Source organism: Etheostoma spectabile, chromosome 14 (assembly GCF_008692095.1).
Source record: "Etheostoma spectabile isolate EspeVRDwgs_2016 chromosome 14, UIUC_Espe_1.0, whole genome shotgun sequence".
Lineage (NCBI taxonomy): Eukaryota > Metazoa > Chordata > Actinopteri > Perciformes > Percidae > Etheostoma > Etheostoma spectabile.
The window spans coordinates 13966658-13985856 of record NC_045746.1 but is presented as its reverse complement, the minus strand read 5'-3'; the positions used below and the strand labels follow the sequence as shown (position 1 = coordinate 13985856).

At 41.3% G+C, this 19199-nt stretch overlaps 3 protein-coding genes across 3 annotated transcripts in view; 2 read left to right on the top strand and 1 right to left on the bottom strand.

Moving 5' to 3' along the window:
- krit1 (KRIT1 ankyrin repeat containing) overlaps positions 1-6723 on the top strand; it is a 7303-nt gene extending 580 nt beyond the window's left edge. Inside the window, exons 2-17 of the mRNA XM_032535477.1 lie at positions 721-890; positions 1608-1764; positions 1925-2017; positions 2134-2263; positions 2343-2586; positions 2834-2949; positions 3138-3281; positions 3379-3535; positions 3674-3781; positions 4030-4186; positions 4447-4598; positions 4714-4880; positions 5006-5093; positions 5338-5544; positions 6089-6205; positions 6391-6723. Of these exons, the coding sequence (XP_032391368.1) occupies positions 789-890; positions 1608-1764; positions 1925-2017; positions 2134-2263; positions 2343-2586; positions 2834-2949; positions 3138-3281; positions 3379-3535; positions 3674-3781; positions 4030-4186; positions 4447-4598; positions 4714-4880; positions 5006-5093; positions 5338-5544; positions 6089-6205; positions 6391-6480 (2229 nt within the window). The 5' untranslated portion in view covers positions 721-788 and the 3' untranslated portion in view covers positions 6481-6723. The remainder of the gene's footprint in view (positions 1-720; positions 891-1607; positions 1765-1924; positions 2018-2133; positions 2264-2342; positions 2587-2833; positions 2950-3137; positions 3282-3378; positions 3536-3673; positions 3782-4029; positions 4187-4446; positions 4599-4713; positions 4881-5005; positions 5094-5337; positions 5545-6088; positions 6206-6390) is intronic.
- Positions 6724-7686: 963 nt separating this feature from the next.
- On the top strand, positions 7687-13262 carry cyp51 (cytochrome P450, family 51). The gene is made up of 10 exons (XM_032535510.1): positions 7687-8072; positions 8175-8273; positions 8886-9062; positions 9202-9328; positions 9690-9864; positions 10137-10256; positions 11088-11283; positions 11877-11972; positions 12162-12330; positions 12567-13262. Exons 1-10 carry the CDS (start codon positions 7911-7913, stop codon positions 12743-12745), a joined length of 1500 nt encoding a protein of 499 aa, XP_032391401.1. The 5' UTR covers positions 7687-7910; the 3' UTR covers positions 12746-13262.
- Positions 13263-13653: 391 nt separating this feature from the next.
- Positions 13654-19199, bottom strand: part of akap9 (A kinase (PRKA) anchor protein 9) — a 67797-nt gene continuing 62251 nt past the window's right edge. The window contains exons 46-56 of the mRNA XM_032536073.1: positions 18717-19061; positions 18272-18571; positions 17959-18179; positions 17738-17843; positions 17267-17461; positions 16852-17055; positions 16497-16729; positions 16257-16351; positions 16026-16164; positions 15008-15138; positions 13654-14547 (exon numbers count right to left, since the gene is read on the bottom strand). Coding sequence (XP_032391964.1) covers positions 14504-14547; positions 15008-15138; positions 16026-16164; positions 16257-16351; positions 16497-16729; positions 16852-17055; positions 17267-17461; positions 17738-17843; positions 17959-18179; positions 18272-18571; positions 18717-19061 — 2013 coding nt within the window. The 3' untranslated portion in view covers positions 13654-14503. The remainder of the gene's footprint in view (positions 14548-15007; positions 15139-16025; positions 16165-16256; positions 16352-16496; positions 16730-16851; positions 17056-17266; positions 17462-17737; positions 17844-17958; positions 18180-18271; positions 18572-18716; positions 19062-19199) is intronic.

Here is a 19199-nt window from a genome sequence, read left to right as displayed (position 1 = left end):
TATTGTGTTGCAGATACCAGCGAAATGCATTATGACACGTTCATAAGGCACAGTAAAAGTTGCTATGAGCCTCTATGTGAGGGATGTCGTGACCATATCACAGAGGACTTTACTTTGCAATATCAAGTATTAATGTTACACGGTTGTGTTTTGACTAAAATAATATATTTGTATTGTAATGTATTACAATCATGTACCTCAAACGTTGTCTGTTCTGGTTCTTAAAAATTGCAATATAGTTACAGTAAGTAATGCAATTTCCACAAGTGGATTGACCCTTTAAGGGAAAGGAGACATTTTGGTCAACACTTAGTATTTTAATCAATTATTGTCTCAATTAATTGATATTTCGGTCTATAATGTAACCTATAACATCAAGACATAGAAATGCAGCAAATCCTCACATTTGAGAAGCTGACTTAGGGAATGTTTGACTTTTTTGCTTAAAATATGACTTGGGACAATTCAATTTTTAAAATTCGATACAGATTAGATGCAAACTAACCATATTTATATTTATACATCCTAATTTATTTTCATTAGCCTAAATAGTGTATAAAACACCAAAAAACATTCCTAAAGGATCACCACATTTCTGGTATTTCATAATAAAAGAGTAAAGTTATTTTGAGTTTTGTTTTGTCAGAATTGTCCAGATTTAATCTTCAGCTGGGTGGCAGTCGTGAAACTGTTACCTCCTCCTGTGATCTTCTGTTTCAGGGATGCATCTCCACAGCATTTGGCCCTTGTGTAGAACATTTTGTCAGGACTGAGAAAGAGTCAGCAGCATGGGCAACGAGGACAGCCCCGAGGATGTGTTTGTTGCAGTCATTCGCCCAAAGAGTCAAGTCAGCCTGAGCTCAAAGGAGTACAAAGCCAAAGCCTATGAGGTAATGTGCTGAGCCTGGCAGCAGATCGCCTGCTAGCCTCAACATCTAAGCCAATTATAAAAAAAACAAAAAAAAGAAATCTAAAATGGAAGGGACAAAGAGAAAGATAATCTTTCTTCTGAGAGAAATAAAGATGTGTTCTGAGATGTGTAGTTGGACCGGACAAAAAGGAGCATTTCTTGAATTACCAACTACCATGGCAGCACGGTGGCTCAGTGGTTAGCACTTCAGCCTCACAGACTACAGTTGAAAATTAGCCGACTGGCTAACACTGGCGCATTTACAGAAATGTTGATTAATGTGCAGTGTCATAATCAAATAAATAAATCTTAACCAATTTTATGTGGCTGGGTTAGCTCAATTGGTAGAGCGGGCGCACATAAGTAGGGGTTTGCTCCTCGAAGCGGCGGTCGCAGGTTTGGCTCCAGCCAGCGGCCCTTTGCTGCGTGTCATTCCCTCACTCTCACCCCTTCGTGTCTTTAGCTGTCCTATCAAAATAAAGGCCTACAAATGCCCCCCCCCCAAAAAAAAAAAGAATTACCAATATTATAAATTTATGACCCAATGACCAACAATTACCATTACATAATTTTTCTAAAGCCATACAATGAAACAGAATAGAAACAACAGGCAGTGATGTATAAACAGGTGTTCAACCAGTGTTTCCAGTTTAGTATTTCTAACTCAGTTTCCATGTTTCTTTTGGTTCCTGGAAAGATCCTGCTGATTGAGGTGCCTCTAGAGGGGAAGGAGAAGAAAAGAAAGAAAGTCCTCCTGACAACAAAGATCCAAGCAGCAGGAGACAAATCCAAATCCATATTGGATTATGTTGATGAAACAATCAGACCGATATCCAATAACCAAGGCTTCATAGGTGAGTGTGGGACATTTGGGACATTCACAAACCTTTCTGGCTTGTGACTCTTTAAAGTGAAGGGATTGTCTACTCGTGACCCCTTGTCACAGGCTGCACATCTTTGAGCTGACCTCTAAGATTGGGAACCAATGAGATAAGCAACATTTTTGGGTTTCAGGAAAGCGTGTGGTGCATCTGAAGAAATTCCTCCTTGACGGAGCCAATGAAGGAAAAGAGGCCTCACTTTTTGTTGTGCCAGTCAGTGTTAAAGGTGAGCAAAAAAAACAAAGAATCTGTCTTACTAAAGCGATGCTTTGGCTATTGTACCAAATAGTTATCATACTTGTATATGTTATGCTTTGTATATTAATAAATCCCTCTGAACAGAAAACAGCAAGCCTGCGTACATTGCCGGGAGTCCAAGCTTCTACTGCTTTCAGGACATCATGCGGGTGTGCAGTGAGACCAGCATTCACTTCTGCTCAGTCACCTCCAAGATGCTTCTGGCTTTAGACAAGTGAGGATAATATGGAAAAACTTCTCAGGTGAGGCTTTGGAGAAACCGAGCTTTAACGTTGCTTCTCTGACCTCCATAGATGGCTAGCAGAGCAGCACACTGTGCCTCACGCCATCCACGCTCTGTTCAGACCAGCACCTGTTGAGCGGGTGAAGACCAACGTGAGCAACCCAGCCTACAGCAGCGAGGGCAAACTGAGTGAAGAGGGTCTGCACATGGGCTACACTGCTCTGGAAATCAAAAGCAAGATGATGTCACTGGAGAAGGCAGACATGTGCATCCTCAACCCGCTCTACGGCTCCGATCTGCAGTACACCAACCGGGTGAGTCCATTTTTTATTTTTTTATTTTCTAGTACAAAAAAAATGAAAAGGATGAGAAATGGACATATTTTATGTAATTTACCAGTAGAGATTGGTTGTCTAAAAGATAGAAATGGATTTTGTTAGTAATATTTCAAATGTTTTGTTGATAATATAAACTTGGAAAATGTAATTCTCTTTTGAGTGGGACCTAAATTACTCTACCTTTCTTCCCTACTCTCCTGCTCGTCTGGCCTTTTACGTACAGGTGGACAAAGTTATCATCAACCCGTACTTTGGGCTCGGAGCGCCCCATTACTCCAAGATCCAGATCCCCAACAGGGAGAAGTGGCAACATGGTCCTAACTGTGTGGCAGAAGACAAGTGAGGGGTTATTCTTACGTGGACCACATAATTATTACTGTCATCTCCGGTCCACTTCTGCTCGTCTTTGTGTCTCATTTCTTTGTGTCAAAGGTTTGGCAATGGCCTTTGCAACCTTTTCCTGACTATCCTGTTGTCAAAAATAAGAAATGCCTTTTTAAAATGATATTAAAAAGAATTCTCTGCAGGGAGCGCCAGTGGGTGGACGACTTCCCCCTCCACCGCAGTGCCTGTGAAGGAGACACAGACCTGCTGTCTAAGCTTCTGGACAGTGGTTTATCTGTCAAGCAGCTGGACAGTGACCACTGGGCTCCCATTCACTACGCCTGCTGGTGAGCCTGACGCTTGTCCAAAAGCTCTTATTTTCTTGGATTTTGGTTTGTCTTGTTTGTGAGTAGTTGTGGTAAAGTTAAGTTTGGTTTCATTCAGGCACGGTAAAGTCGAAGCAACCAAGCTGTTACTGGGGAAAGGTAACTGTAATCCAAACTTGCTGAATGGCCAGCTCAGCTCTCCTCTGCACTTTGCAGCCAGAGGAGGCCACGCAGAGATAGTGCAACTCCTGCTGCAGCACCCCGAGATCGACCGGGTACGAAACGTGACGTTGGGGTTGTCTCAACATTTGGCTTCCTCTTTTTTCCCCAAAGCTGGAATGGATGATTTTACAAGGCAGTTATACTGGAAGACGATAACCCGTTAACACTGATATTGACTTTTCCACCAACAGCACATAGAAGACCAGCAGAAGAGATCCCCTCTTCAGGTGTGTGAGGAGAACAAACAGAACGAATGGGAAGAGACGGTGAAGCTTCTCCAGCAAGCCAACAGCAAACCAGTGAGTCACACATCAGACTCAAATCTAATTGCTGTATTTGTAATAAGAAGATGAAAATAAAGTTTACTTGAAATTGAAGTTCACTTTTACTGTATCTAAACATAGTTTAGATACATAGTTGGTCACTAGATGGTGCTATATTCTCAAGATTAGTCCAAGGTCCACTGCAGAATAATTTAATTAGAAAGGACTTAACTGCTTCAGTTGGTTTTGTTTATGGTATGTATGTGTGTTTGTGTTTTCCACAGTATGAGAAGGTGCGTATCTACCGTATGGACGGCTCATATCGCTCTGTGGAGCTTAAACACGGCAACAACACAACGGTGCAGCAGATCATGGAAGGCATGCGTCTTTCCCAGGATACCCAGCAGTACTTCACCATCTGGATCTGCTCTGAGAACCTCCGTGAGTTCACTCATAAGACACATGAGAGAGCCACATGTTGTCACACTGTTTTTAAACCAGAAAAGTTTAATCAAATGTTATATTTTGCTTTTAGATTCAGTGACTATAATACTAAAAGATTGAATAGTATATGGAGACATCTATGTATCTTTAACCTCAAAATTTCTCAACTTCATGTGTGCAAATAGCCTTTTTTGAAGGATGTTATCATTGCAAAAATAGAAGATTGTAGAAACATTGGAGGGCATTTTGTGTGTCAGACCTGCAGCTGAAGCCGTACCACAAGCCCCTGCAGCACCTGCGGATCTGGACAGAGATTGTGACTGACCTGACGGTGCTGGATCCTCAAAGGGAAACTCCTCAGCTTTTCCTCCGTAGGGACGTCCGGCTGCCTCTTGAAGTTGAGAAAAAGGTAGCACACTTGTAGTACAAGAAGCAGCTTGTTTATTATTGGAATGTGGGATGGTGATTACTCGACACCTGTCAGGTGTTAGTCATCACTCTGCTACTCACTGTTTTGTTCCAAGGTGGAGGATCCTCTGGCCATCCTCATTCTGTTTGACGAGGCCCGTCACTGCCTCCTGAAAGGCTTTTTTCCTGCTCCAGACAGCAAGCTGATCACACTGGCCAGCCTCCTCCTGCAGATCATCTATGGCAGCTATGAGAGCAAGAAGCATAAGCAAGGGTTCCTCAAGTAAAACACAGTTTTACCCACATTAACTTTTTAGTCTGGGATGTCAAATCCAACTTTTATTTATTGTATTTATTTATTCTGCTTGTGTCTTTTGTATGAAGAATGTATGTTTTGTTTTGTAACAGTGAGGAAAACCTGAAATCAATTGTTCCGATATCCAAGGTGAAAAGCAAAGCGTACCACTGGACCAACAGGATACTGCATGAATACAAAGTACGATTGAAGTTTTCACTTAAGCCCTATTCGCAGGGGACTGGTATTACCTGTGGACCTTTAGTAATTTGTAATAGTTGTGGAGGTTGTCTGTGATCCTAATCCTTTGCGAATCCACCACGGTTGTCATTTCTAAATCAAATGAGATCCTCTGGTAACAGTATTCCTGTGCGAATAGGGCTTTAATCTTTAAATGGAATCCCACTGCTGGCTGTTGACAGGCTGTTCTCTCCCTCTCTGACAGGCCCTGAGCAACAGTGAGGGGGTGAGTAAAGAGATGCACCACCTGCAGCGACTCTTTCTGCAGAACTGCTGGGACATCCCGACCTACGGAGCGGCCTTCTTCACGGGCCAGGTCTACACCAAGGCCAGTGCCAGCAACCACAAAGTTATCCGCGTCTATGTCGGGGTCAACACAAAAGGGCTGCACCTTATGAATATGGAGACCAAGGTATCGCCCTCTTTTATTCTATTTTTTAAACACCAACCGTTCCAAATGTTACCTGCAAATCTGCAGCACAAGCTGACTGGACTGAATATTTGACTTCATTTAAACATTCTTATTATTATTTCATTTAAACTTTATTTAAACATCATATATCTTCAATGAAAACTTGAGATAAGCTGATAATGAATGTATATGATAATGTCATTCTGTGTAAAATAAGAGGATTTTTCCAACTTAAAGGCTGAGTAAAGGGGAAAAAGAAAAGCTGGATGTCAAAGGTTTACGTTTAATAGTAATAACAATAGTCTGTAAGAAAGCTGAGATTACATATGGGTGAGTTGTTAATAACTGAAATTTCATTTTGGGGTGTAATATCTCTGTTAATGACTATTGTCCTCAACTTGAACAATTTAAACCCCAAAACGTGGTTCTATATATTTAAAATATATTTTTTCTTCTTTGTGTATTTAATTGAACATTTGGTTTGATGTCAAGTTTTTGTGCGTGCTTCTCAGTATGATCATTTGTTAAACCTCTGCCCTCCCAGGTCCTTCTCATCAGCTTAGAGTACAGCACATTCATGTGGCAGCTTGGACACGCTGACCAGTACTTCCAGATACACAGTGGTGACAATAAAATGAACTTCATTGTGCACACAAAACAGGTAACTACTCCAGGACGTTCCAGAAAATATGAATACAAATCATGACTATGAACAACCCAGAGTGCATTTATTATGTTGAATATTTTTAAAGTCCCTTCTCAAGGATGACTCAATTTAAAATGTTCACATTGAAAAGAAGTTCAAACATAAACACTGTCTCTCTTATGTTCATTATTTCCTTATAGGCTGGCCTTATTGTGAAGCTTTTGATGAAGCTGAGTGGACAAATAACACCAAATGATAAAAGTGTAACGGACAAATATGCTTACGGCTGAAAACCTTTTAAAGAAACCCCAGCTGCCATAGATCCCAGTGCAGGTTCTTCTCACTGACTCTCCCTTGACTGCAATAACTCTGGATAATGAGCAAAGCCGTCCGCTCCACAAGGGCCTCATTTTGTATGTTATGCTTACAGATATCTTTTACAACCTCACATTGTGTATTTTGATGAGTTGAATATTTTGAGTGCATGTAAATATGTTTATTTAATGTTGTTTTAATAAACTGATTGATGGATGCATAAGGATGTGTTTGGAGTTTGTGTTGAAAACTTTGAACCAAACCAAAATTGTAACGTTACCTGTTGAGGCAAATAGCTGTAAACTGATAGAAGTTAAATAATAAGCTCCACAAAGCAGTGATGTGGATTGCTTACACAATACAATTTAAAAATCACTAATGGCTTTAAACTGAAACCATTCAGGATAACAGAAAATCATGTTTAGATGATGAAACTATGGAACTGGTTAATGTTAAAAGGAATACTTTGTCTTTTAATGTCATTTAAAGTAGCAAATATTTGAGTACTAAAATTTATACTATAGTACTATTAATACAACATTAATGACCTTGTAGCAAATGCCATAATATAATAGTTTGCATGTATTTTGTATATAGTATAGAACATGCTTATGTTGTTTGGCACACTTTTGGACATTGAAAACATATACCTAATTAAAAACTTACCTAATATCAAAGTAAAGTACAGCCTATGTCATAAAATAAAAATTCTAAAGCCTTCTTTATCTAACTTAACGTGCTTTTGTTAAGATATACATGTACATTTTGCTTTTCTAATTAACCACAATGCTAATTGGTTAAATCTTTTAATTTAAAGCTAGCTGGTACATCCTTGTAATTAGCCTCAAATACACTGCCAACTGACGGCAAAATGCTGGCTAATTTTGTCCAATAAATGGTCTGGTACATATTATATTTCAATACCTCTCTGGGACAACGAAAAACAGTGAAAACTTTTAACCGCACGCTATGACGTGTTTTAAGGCAAAGGGAAACGTTTAAAGACAAGTATGGCGAGTTTGGTATTAAACGTTTTAAAAAATCGTACAATTGATGGCGCAGATCACGTTCGTACTGCGTGACATCATATAGCAAGACATGGGTTCAGGTACCGGCAGCCAATCACAGCGGCGGTCGCTTGACAGACACGTGTTGATCAGCCAATAGAAAGCCTCCGTTGGTCAGGCGGGGGAAGGACGACTATTGACAGGTAAAGACGTTGGGGAGATACTGCCAACGTCCCCCCTACGTGAGCCTTAGATCAGATGAACTGGACATCTATCAGCCGTGGAAACTTTGAAGAAGTGGACGTTCATCTTCCTTCTGCAGAGCGAATTTCTTCCAGGCTTTAGTCGGTCTGTGGGACGGTTATTTTGAAAGGCTTGATCCAGCGGAGGAAGCTATAATGTCTATTCACTTGTATGAATTGAGCAGTAAACTGCTCGGGGACACTGTTGGGAAAATGAGCGACAACCTGACCTCCGTGGTGCTGGCAGCTTCTGTCATCACTCTTACTCTGGGGTATATGTCTAAAGTGCTGCTCAAACAGTCCTCTGACAGTGATCTGGTAAGTTACCCAAACATACTTTTTTTTTTTCTATATAAATGGTGGTTGAAATTCGTCTGTCAGTTTGTATTTATCCATTGTTGTTATATTCCTTTTTTGCAGAAATACCCACCTTACATACCCTCCAGCATCCCCTTCCTGGGTCATGCCATTGCATTTGGGAAAAGCCCCATTGAATTTCTTGAAAATGCTTATGAAAAAGTAAGTATTAGACTACAACTGAAATGATTCGTCTGCAACTGTTTTGGTAAAACAGCAATTGTTCAAGACCTTTAATCAAAAATGCAAACTAATTCACTGGCCCTGCTTTTCAAATGTAAATATTTGCATGTGTTCGTACTCTTTTATAATATTTAATAAAAATACCATTGACAATGTTACAACCAATGACCCAAAACCAAACCAAATGATTCATCAACTACTATAGATAAAACACAGGTAAATTGGAAATGAAAATAATTGTGAGTTGCAGCCCCATCTTGCAGTTTGCAAATGCAAAGAAAATAATTCTTGTCTCCATCTTATTTTACCTCTCACACACTTGTGGCTTGTGATGCCTAAAAAAAACTATACAGTGTCTACTTGTGACACCGGTTGTATTTACATGGTTTATGATCAGCACTTAAAATAAAATGTAATATGATTAGGTCTTAGAGGCCTAAAGTGCCTAAAATATCCAGGAATTCACGTGAAAATATGTAAAAATATTAGAGAAATTTGATACATTGTCTTGCAACCCCTCAGATTAATTTTGTCCTGACTCCCAAGTTGTGATTAACCCCCCTCCCCCCCGTCTCCGCTGCCCACCCACAGTACGGCCCCGTGTTCAGTTTCACCATGGTGGGCAGTACATTCACCTACCTGCTGGGCAGCGAAGCCGCCACGCTGATGTTCAACAGCAAGAATGAGGACCTGAATGCCGAGGACGTCTACTCCAGACTGACCACGCCAGTGTTTGGCAAAGGAGTAGCCTATGACGTGCCGAACCCTGTGAGTCCACCTTAATGGTGAAATCATGTGTATTAACAAGTCAGGAAGAAAGAGTCAAACCAGCGAAAGTTAATAAATGCTATAAATGAATCACTGTGCATTGTAACCATAATACATTCTTTCTTTAATGTATTTGCAGATCTTTTTGGAACAAAAGAAGATGTTAAAGACCGGACTGAACATCGCTCATTTTAGGCAACACGTGAAAATCATCGAGGCAGAGACCATTGAGTATTTTCAGAGATGGGGAGACAGCGGGGAGAGAAGTAAGATCCTTCATAAATAACTTGATTAAATCATGAATATTACAAAATTGACAAGTGACATAATCCACTTTTAATGAGACTCTTTCCAGCTTGTTTTTTATCACTTCAACCTTTACCAAAACTATAAAGTTTTGTGGAGTTTGTAAAGTTAGTCACTTAACAATTGTGCAGCCTTTTATTGACTCCAAAACAGACTCCAACTTAAATGGATAACCCATAAAAAAGGATTGAGTAACGATAGGAAATCACTATTCTATTGATTACAAAATATCTGTGAAATGATAAGTGATTGTTTATCTGTCTGAATGCTCTGGATTGTTGCCAGTTTTGGTTCTCACTGAATTTACTTTTTGCCTGTCAGACCTGTTTGAGGCTCTGTCTGAGCTGATCATCCTGACGGCCAGCAGCTGCCTACATGGGAAGGAGATCCGCAGCATGCTGAATGAGCGAGTGGCCCAGCTCTATGCCGACCTGGACGGAGGATTCAGCCATGCTGCCTGGCTCCTGCCCGGCTGGCTGCCCCTGCCCAGCTTCAGGTAGGACTGCTAGAGGAGCTCAGGACACACACGTCTGTAGACAGAAAGACATTCCTGAGAAAAAAAACTTGAGCGTTAGCATATTGCATATTGACAAGAGAAGTCCAAAAAACACAATGGAACAGTAATTCAAAGATGAAAAACACATCCAGACATAGAAAAATATTTTTCAGATGTATGTTTACCAGTCCCACCTGATTGGGCTCTTTACCTACGTATATATGGCAATGTATAAACTGTCCTAGTATAATATAACTGCATTTCTTTGTTAGGAAAAGGGACAGAGCTCACACAGAGATCAAGAACATCTTCTTCAAAGTGATTCAGAAGCGCAGACAATCTGGAGAGAAAGTGGACGACATCCTGCAGACGCTCATCGATGCCACGTACAAGTAAGAAAGCTTTGGTGTCCGAGGACAAAAATGTCAAATGTAAGCTCCTGCTACTGTGTGTTGATATGCAGAATGCATTCAATGATAGTTCCTGGTATGGCCACTAGATGGACATACTGGTTTACAGATACAAGGTAAACTATATGAGAAGATTTAGAGCTAGCGAGGTAAAAAAGGCGGATGTAAGACGCACATGATGTGGCTTGTTTAATAAAGTCGAACACAAGTTCATTGTTGACTGGACAACGCTTTATGAGTGAATTCATAAACACAACATACTGGATTACATTTAAATGGATCATTAGAGACATTCAGACATCTAATCGATTGTCTCCAAAAACTTTTTAAAATAAAAGATTTATATTTATATTTTGACCACCGTGACTCTTTGGTAAGATACACGATAGTAGGAGTTTCTCAAATGTTAGAGGATCTTGTGATCCTTAAATGAACTAAAAAAAAACACCTCTAAATCACAGGGTTCTCATTTGAAAATTGTACTAGTCAATGTACCTCACACCATGACCAGTCATTTTACTTAATTTAATACTTAATTTAAATCTATAAGCAAGAGGTAACAGAGCTAATCACTCTAAGAGACTTAAACCACATTTAGATGTAGAGGAATGATGTAAGGAAGGACACAGTTTATAGTGTCAGAACTAGAAAAAAGCATAATGCTAGTGTTAAGAGTCTTTTGCTAAAATTACCATCAGAGAAAATCACCAAAAAGCCTGAGTAGGTGTATATTGAAAGCTATCCGCTAAAATATTGAAATTTTGATTATTGCCCCTTAAACACACAACAACTCTGGACTCTGTTTCCCCTTAGAGATGGACGAGCCCTGAACGATAACGAGATCGCGGGGATGCTGATTGGTCTCCTGCTGGCGGGTCAGCACACGTCCTCCACCACCAGCGCCTGGATGGGTTTCTTCCTGGCCAGAGACAGAGCTCTGCAGGACCGCTGCTACGCCGAGCAGAGGGCTGCATGTGGAGAAGACCTGCCGTCGCTCGACTTTGAACAGGTAGGGTTGATTGTACCCAAATTATAATAACATACAAAATGATCAATATTTCCAAAATGGTATTTAAACATCCTACAGTAACTTTAAAAAAAAGTTTAACATCCCTGTTCCAAACTTTTGTCTCTTCATTAACACTTAACTTATAATTAAATAAGTTTTGCATCTTATTTCCACCTCTGAGTTTTCCCATATGATTGTCTCTACTGAGTGACCTACACTAGAAGTACTGCTTGTAGTCATTTATTGGAGATAAACATTTACTGTAAATGTGTATTGTAATCCTAATCAAGACAGTTTACAGGCTACTGCAGTTACACTTATTGTTAATAATAACACTGCAATCATGCATGCAGGTCATATTTTTCTAAAAGAAATGCACCAAAACCCACAGATTGTGCATAGGAACAGACTTTATTCATTTTGACCAATCCATGAGGAGAAAAGGGAGGAGATAAAGATGCTACTCCTGAGATTTTCATATGCTCCAATTTTTTTCTACTGTTGGTGTAACTAACAGTTAATCTTGGCTGTTTTGAAGAGCTTAGAGGAAACAAAGAAGGTTAATCTTAATAGTGGCCTGGTGTCATCCTCAGCTGAAAGATCTCAGCTTGTTGGAGCGCTGTTTGAAGGAGACCCTGCGTCTCCGCCCGCCCATCATGACCATGATGAGGATGGCTCGCTCTCCTCAGGTAAGAACACCTGGCTGGTCAACTACATTCGTTCCAGTCACATGCAGTCATATTCTAGAAGTTGCTCCTTTCTGGCCCTTTTGGTTTTGCTTTTAGTATTTGACCTCATCAGTAAAATAGTTTCCCCTTTTTACTTCAATACTCCATTTCTCAGCACTGAAGTTTTTTTTCACTCCCTTATTCTCTCAGACTGCAGCAGGATACACCATCCCTGTGGGCCACCAGGTCTGCGTCTCCCCGACTGTCAACCAGCGTCTGCAGGACACGTGGGCCGAGAGGATGGAGTTCAACCCTGACCGCTACCTCAACGACAACCCCGCTGCAGGGGAGAAGTTTGCCTACGTGCCGTTTGGAGCCGGTAAGAAAGATCTGTGATTAAATCGTTCATGGGAGTAGTTTTATTTGTTAATAATTAACACGGTCACTACGTATCTGAATTAACAAAACAAAAAGTGTTAACATGCATTGGGATATTTGCTGTCTACTTATTTTAAATCTTAGCTGTAGATTTAAAAGTGAGCACGCTAGAGTTTAAATGATGTACAAATGCACTCAAAAGAACTCAAAACTGTACCTCTGTTTTCTACTCTTCAGGCCGTCATCGCTGCATCGGGGAGAACTTTGCCTACGTCCAGATCAAAACCATCTGGTCCACTTTACTGCGAATGTACGACTTTGACCTGGTGGACGGATATTTCCCCACAATCAACTACACCACAATGATTCACACCCCTCACAACCCCGTCATCAGATACAAGAGGAGAAAACAGTGAGAGACAGAAGGAAAACAGTGAGAGGCAGGGAGCAAAGACACAAAGAAACTGTCCAACAACCTGAGGGTTTGAAGGGAAGCTGTAACTTCCGGGGACTTAAATTTCGGTACATTTAGATGAACGCACTTTGCTCGGCCTGAATGTCCAATCATTTAGTTTGTGCTTGTTTTAGCCCCTTTCCCCCCTGAATGTCAACAGTAATACATACATTTTTGAATCTTGCATTTCCAGAGATGATTACACTGACTGAATGACTCTGAGTTGAAAACAGATGCTAATATTCAAAATGTGAATTCTTAAAAGAAATAGAAATGTTCAGTAACACAGTGCCTTGATGGAGAAACATCTGTTAAGTGAATGTTTTATTTAGTGGTTTTTATAACTGTAAAACCAAGCAGAGTCTTAGTTTAGTCCATATTTCAGACTTGGCTGGTTTATGGTTTTCTCAGCATGCATCCAGTGACCTTCATCATTCGTGCTTCACAAGACATGACTTCTCTACATTTACACCGATGGCCAAAAAACAACAATATTCTTAGTGAAATTGTATTACTTTATTCCATTAAACACACAAAAACAGCAAACAGCACTCACTGTAGACAGCTGTGAGCCCCTTGTGTCACACGGTCACTGATTGATTTCCTTTAAAATTTCCAAAGGAAATAATCGTAAAACAAATTGAATAAGGTCATGGCAGCAAATTGCTAGCCTGGAAATCCAAACCCAAATCCAAAAGGAAAGGCATTACTCGATGCCAGAGTAACTTGCTGAGCAAATTAAAATTGTGCTCTCGCAAGAACTCTGGATTTACAGGGTAGCAAATTGCAGCAATCCACACTGCACCACATTTGAGGATATAAACTTTATTCCTGTCGCCTTAACTTTGAATCCAGTGTTTTTATGTGACCTGAACTAATTAGGACCTTTTGTTGAGTTACCAAGCACTGACTCTTTAGTGTGAACAGCAAGATACAATGTGTTCCAGCGCAACCTGTGTTGTTGTTCATCTTGTACGACTTGAATCAAACTGTTAAATGTCTTCTCCTTGCAGACAATATTGTGCTTATCATGACATATGTTGGTTTATTTTGTGTTTTTTGCAACTTTTTTTTTTGTTTATGAAAAAAGTTCAATTCCTTCTTTCAATAAAGAAACTTTTAAAAATCAGCTCCCACCCATTATCAACACTTAATGCCAAATGTATTACTAACTATGTTTCGGCACAGCAACCCTCATCATCTTTTAGTCAGTGGATAAACAAGAAATGACAAATACTCAAATCTTTCAAATAATGTAGTCCTCTTTATTTCAGTTTTTGACAAAATACCCAGAAATTTCAAAGCTTCTACGCTTTACAAAAATACGTTCTCTACAAATGTCCTCTGTAGTCTGGCCTAAGCAAAACACAGTGTAGTGTAGAATATCCAGTAGCAGCCTCCTTAACAATAAACCCAAACATTCTCTACCTAACGCTCCGCCCATACAACACAAACATATAAATTAATAATCACAAGGTCTTAAATTAGCATTAGACAAATATACATGATTGTAGCTCATCCACAACAAAGAGGCAGATTCATTTACAAACAGCTGTTTTTCAAGTGCGGGCGACAAAAAGCCTGAATATAACATGTTGTACACTAGTAAAAAAATGTGTTTTGGTCCACATGGAAAGATACAGTCCACACCAGAAAGATAGCGCTCAGCATGAGAAAAAGGCAACTGAGTTTTCTCAAGCTAAAGTAACTTGACAGCGTCTTATCTTCTCAAGCCAAAGTGCAGTTGAGTATATGAAGAAGCACCTGCAGAGAAATGAGTTCACAGAGTTAAAAACCACAACAACTAGAAATACTGGGATGATAAAAGTACAATTTTATGCAAATCCTTTTCAAATTGCAATTTCAGTCCCACGCACAGTAATTTAGGGACAGTCTACACATTCTTTCACAATGTCTAACAATGTGTTTGTGTTTGTGTGTGTGTGTGTGTGTGTGTGTGTGTGTGTCTGTGTGAGATAAGGTTTGTGTTAATTGTGTTAATGAAACAACCCTTTGCTTTGGTATTCACAGCTTCCTTTGTGAAACTTCACTGACGCACAATGTTGTGACTCTTGTTAACTTTCTCGAGAATAATTAAGTATGGTGGTAAAACTCTTCCAGGAGGAAAAAAAAAACAAACAAACATTGTTTTCCTCCTTTTTTCATTTAAATTGGCAATGGTGCTCCTGTTAGTATTAAACTGTTACATATGCTACAAGGCTACCTGATGTCACACTCCCCAGCCTCCTCTGCAGCGCCTCCAGTCTGGAGATGTAGTCAGTGAGCGCTCGGTCGGGGTCGTAGCTCTGCAGGTGGGAACAGGTGAGCGCTCCGTGGTCTCCAGCCATGTGAAGCCTATACAGTACAGACAACAAGCTTTTACTAACAAAACTGACATAATATGTCACTTTAAACAAGTCTGAATTTTTGGATTAGGCATGGGCCAGCTACCTGTTTCAAAGTATACCACGGTTTCAAAAAGTCACGGTTTCAAACCCACCACAATTTTCCATCACACCGTTCCTGCAGTAATAGCTGTGGCTACACTTTACTTGAAGGTATCTACATAAGAGTGACATGACACTGTCATAAACGGGTCAGAAAACGTTTATGACATAACGCTTCTTCTGTAAGTGTCATTCGGTTTTGTCAAGCGAAGTTATGGTTATGGTTAGGGTTCATGTGTCACAACAGTGTCATGTCACTCTTATGTAGATACCTTCAAATTTGATTCCATAGCTGTTTCTTAGGAGTCTTCAAGGACAGAAAGTGCATTTTAGAAATCCTGCTTCCTGCCAGTGTGCAGTGTGTTTAAAACTCAAATACATTATGTCAAACGGATAAAAAGTTATTTTTTACCCAGACATTTAAAAAAAACATACAGTATACTTATACTTAGCCAGTGTTATTGGGATGTGCACCAAGTAGTCGGCCCACTGTCAACATTTCTTGCGGAATACATTTAAGCTGTAACTGCAATACTGTGAAAACGTGATATTTTTGCTGAAGGTTATCATGCCGTCAGATACAGCTATCGGCCCATGCCTAATGTGGATTAGCCTTCAATTTAAGGTTTTGTAAAAACATTAAATACATGTTAACTTAGTGTTTGCTTTTAATTTTTTATTTTTTTTTACTATTTTGGCATTTTATAAAATAGTCTAGATTGATTTATGGAAATTATTGTGAGATGAATTTATAAGAACAGTAATTGTTAGTTGCAGCCCCATTAGATGTTGCACCTGTGGTGTGAGGAGACAGCCGATCTGGGGGATTCACGTCCACTTCGGCCCCTGCCGCTGGAGACTCCTCCACTTCCTCTTTCTCTGTACATCTCCACGCTGCCCGGGTGAAGATACGGTGAGTCTCTCACCTCTGTATCTGAGAGAGCGGAATAAAAACGTAGTGAGCATTGCTTCTAAATGATTCTCCCCAACGTGTAGAAACCAAAGAACATGATATGTTTTGGTTACCTAATATCTGTCCTGCGCCGTTCTTGTTGATGCTGCAGGAGGATGTGGAGCTTATCCCCGTTGCCTTGTGCCATCGCTTCACTAGGAAACGCATTCTGAGCAGAAAATTTGTAGGTTTTTACTTTTATAAAATCAAAGTTGTAATCTCTTCGACTCCCTATACATCTGTTATTAACATGATGACGTTGTGGATAGCAATGGCCAAAATGAACACTCCAACACAGAGTTCTGGCTGCCTACCTGGAGAGGGCGATAGAGACTCGGACAGCCGAGCGGAAGCGCATCAGTCCCCGGCGGCGCTGGCTGAGGGACTCCAGGCTGGGGAGCGAGGGCCGGCCGCCCATCCTGGACAGCAGCAACAGCGTGGCTTCCTCACACTCCTGGAAGCCACCCAACAGTAACAGCAGATACTTCTTCTGGTAGATGAGTGCTTTGCGGAAGCTTTCTGATCTCAAGTACTTTCCATACATCCTCTGGAGGAAAAGGAAAGGAGTAAAATGATACGATTGTACAGAGCATTCTGGCTTGGAGTTACTACAAGCAACTAACTCTAAAGTCCTTCATTGCAGGGATATATTAGTTGTTTCTAGCGAACCTTCAGTGCAGCATTGTCAGCCTCAGGTCCAGTCATCTCTCGCAGTGCGTCGGTCTTGATCTCCCCACGAAGTCGGGCCACTTGGGCCTGGGCCAGAAGTAAAGCCTTCTCCAGGCGGACCTTCTCTCTCGTCCAAGCCTCGCGCTCCTGGGAAAGCATCATAACCCCAGAGTCCGCCTTCGACACTCCTCTCCTGCTGCTGAACTGCTGGACAAAATCAAATAATGGTATTTAGTCTAAAGTCTTTTAAATGGAATGACAAGAGATGAAAAGCTGAAAACATCTTTTCACATATGAGGCCCCTCTAGTATCTTAATTCATGTTGCAGTTCTTTCAAGTCATAGGAAAGTGTTGTAATATTTATAATAATAAGTTCAGTCATATCTATCAGTAGTATTTACTGTCATGTACTCACACTGTCACCTGATCCCAGTCCAGCCTGCCGGTAGCGTCGGAGCTCTTCTTCCAAGCGGAGCGTGTGGTTCCTCAGATCATTCTTCTCTTCGGTCAACCGGCTGACAAAACCGGTCAGCTCGGCGTTCTGCCTCAGCAGTCGCTCCGTCAGGGAGTTGGAGGAGCTGGAGGAGCCTCCAGCCAGCAGGGAAACACTCTGCGGGAAACACACAAGCCGTCACAACCATATGTGGTCCAGTCAGGAGCTTAACAGATAACAGACGCTTGGAAAAATAAACAAACAAGTGATTTGAGCTCATCAGCATGTGAGAATTCTACTTTTGCCCAAAATTTGTGCATGAGTAGGTGAGGTAACAGTTCCTCAATTTAAGTCTTCCTTATTTTCTTTCATTAAAAAAAACTTAACTGTACAAAATCCACAAATGTTCAAAGTAGAAGTGAAACCATCCCAAAAGACAAAACAGTTTCTGACCTCAGGGACGGAGGGTAGACCTGGGGATTGCTGCAGCATAGTAATGACCTCATCAACATTGGACTGCACCCAGGATAACTCTTCACTGTCGACCTCTGCAGTCAACCTGCACACATATGTACAAATGTCCAGTTCATTTCCATAAGGCTAAATTAGAAAAGTCCTGCATATCACAATACACTTGTTAAGATGAAAACACTGATTATAGCTGCTTTAATTACCTGCCAGTAGTCTTGTTCGCCATGACGCGGATCTTGGAGGAAACGAGGTGGAGTGTGCCCAGGATCTTGTCGACTGTGCGCCAAGGACCATGGTGTGGTCCGCTGGTGTGACCTGTTAGGTTAGGGGACGCAGCGGAGCTCGCTGTCTGACTATTTTCACCCTTCTGCCGGAACACCCAGTCTTTGGTGCGGTCGGTTGACTTGCTGTGCCAGACAGCCTGCTGAGGAAAAAATAACAACACAGATTTAAACTAACAAAAGACTGTCTGAATGAAAGCACTATTAAAAAAGTGTGTGACTAGTTGATACTCACATTGTGGCCATCAGCCTGCTGAGGTCCGCTCCCCTCTCTTCCTCCTCTCTGCTGTCCTAACTGATTCAACCTCTCCTCCAGCCTCTCATTCTCCTCTTCTACACTCTTCCTCTTCTCCATCTCTCTCTGTAGCTGCTCCTTGTCCTCAGATATTCGTGCTTCCAGGCTCTCCAGCTGGGCCCGGGCTTCCAGCAGCGCCTCCTGGTCCCGTCTTGACCTCTGACTCCCCAAAGTCAGCTCCTCCTCTTTTCGTACCACCTCGAGCTTCTGGGCCTCCACTTGACTGAGGAGACGCACCACCTGGAGAAGGACAATGAGGACAAATTCAGACTTAAAATAAGAAAATGATTTTAATTTTACAAATATTGTAATCCAAGACATTTTGACAATGATGCAATGCCCATCTTGTGTCCAGTTGGACCTAACTTGGTGGAAAACAACTTGCCTGTGCATGTTTGTCATCCAGCTCCCTCTGCAGTCTTTCCAGCAGACTCTCTCCCTCGTTGAGCCCCGTCCTATCTTCCTCGACCCGCCGCTCACTAGATGGACCACTGTCAGAGGACACACCTGTCCGCAGCTGCTGCTCCCTCTCCAGCGCAGTGCTCATCTCCAGGGCCTTGGCTCGCTCCGTCTCCAACTGGACCTGGAGTTCCTGGAGGCGACTGTTGAGACTGAGATGTTCCTGCTCGGCCTTTTGGGAGAGCTGAGACGACGCCTGGTGCTCCTGTTCCAGGGTCAGGCTCAGCTGGGCCATGCGGCTCTTCTGCTCCTCCAGAATGAGGTGCAGGTCCTGGAATGGAAATGCACTTGTTTTTAGAAGGACTTATAGACTACAACAGAGATTTTCAACAGGGATCCGGGACCCCTAGGGGTCCTCAGAGTTGATGAGTTGTTACAAATACCTCAGTAATTACTGCATTGAATGTCT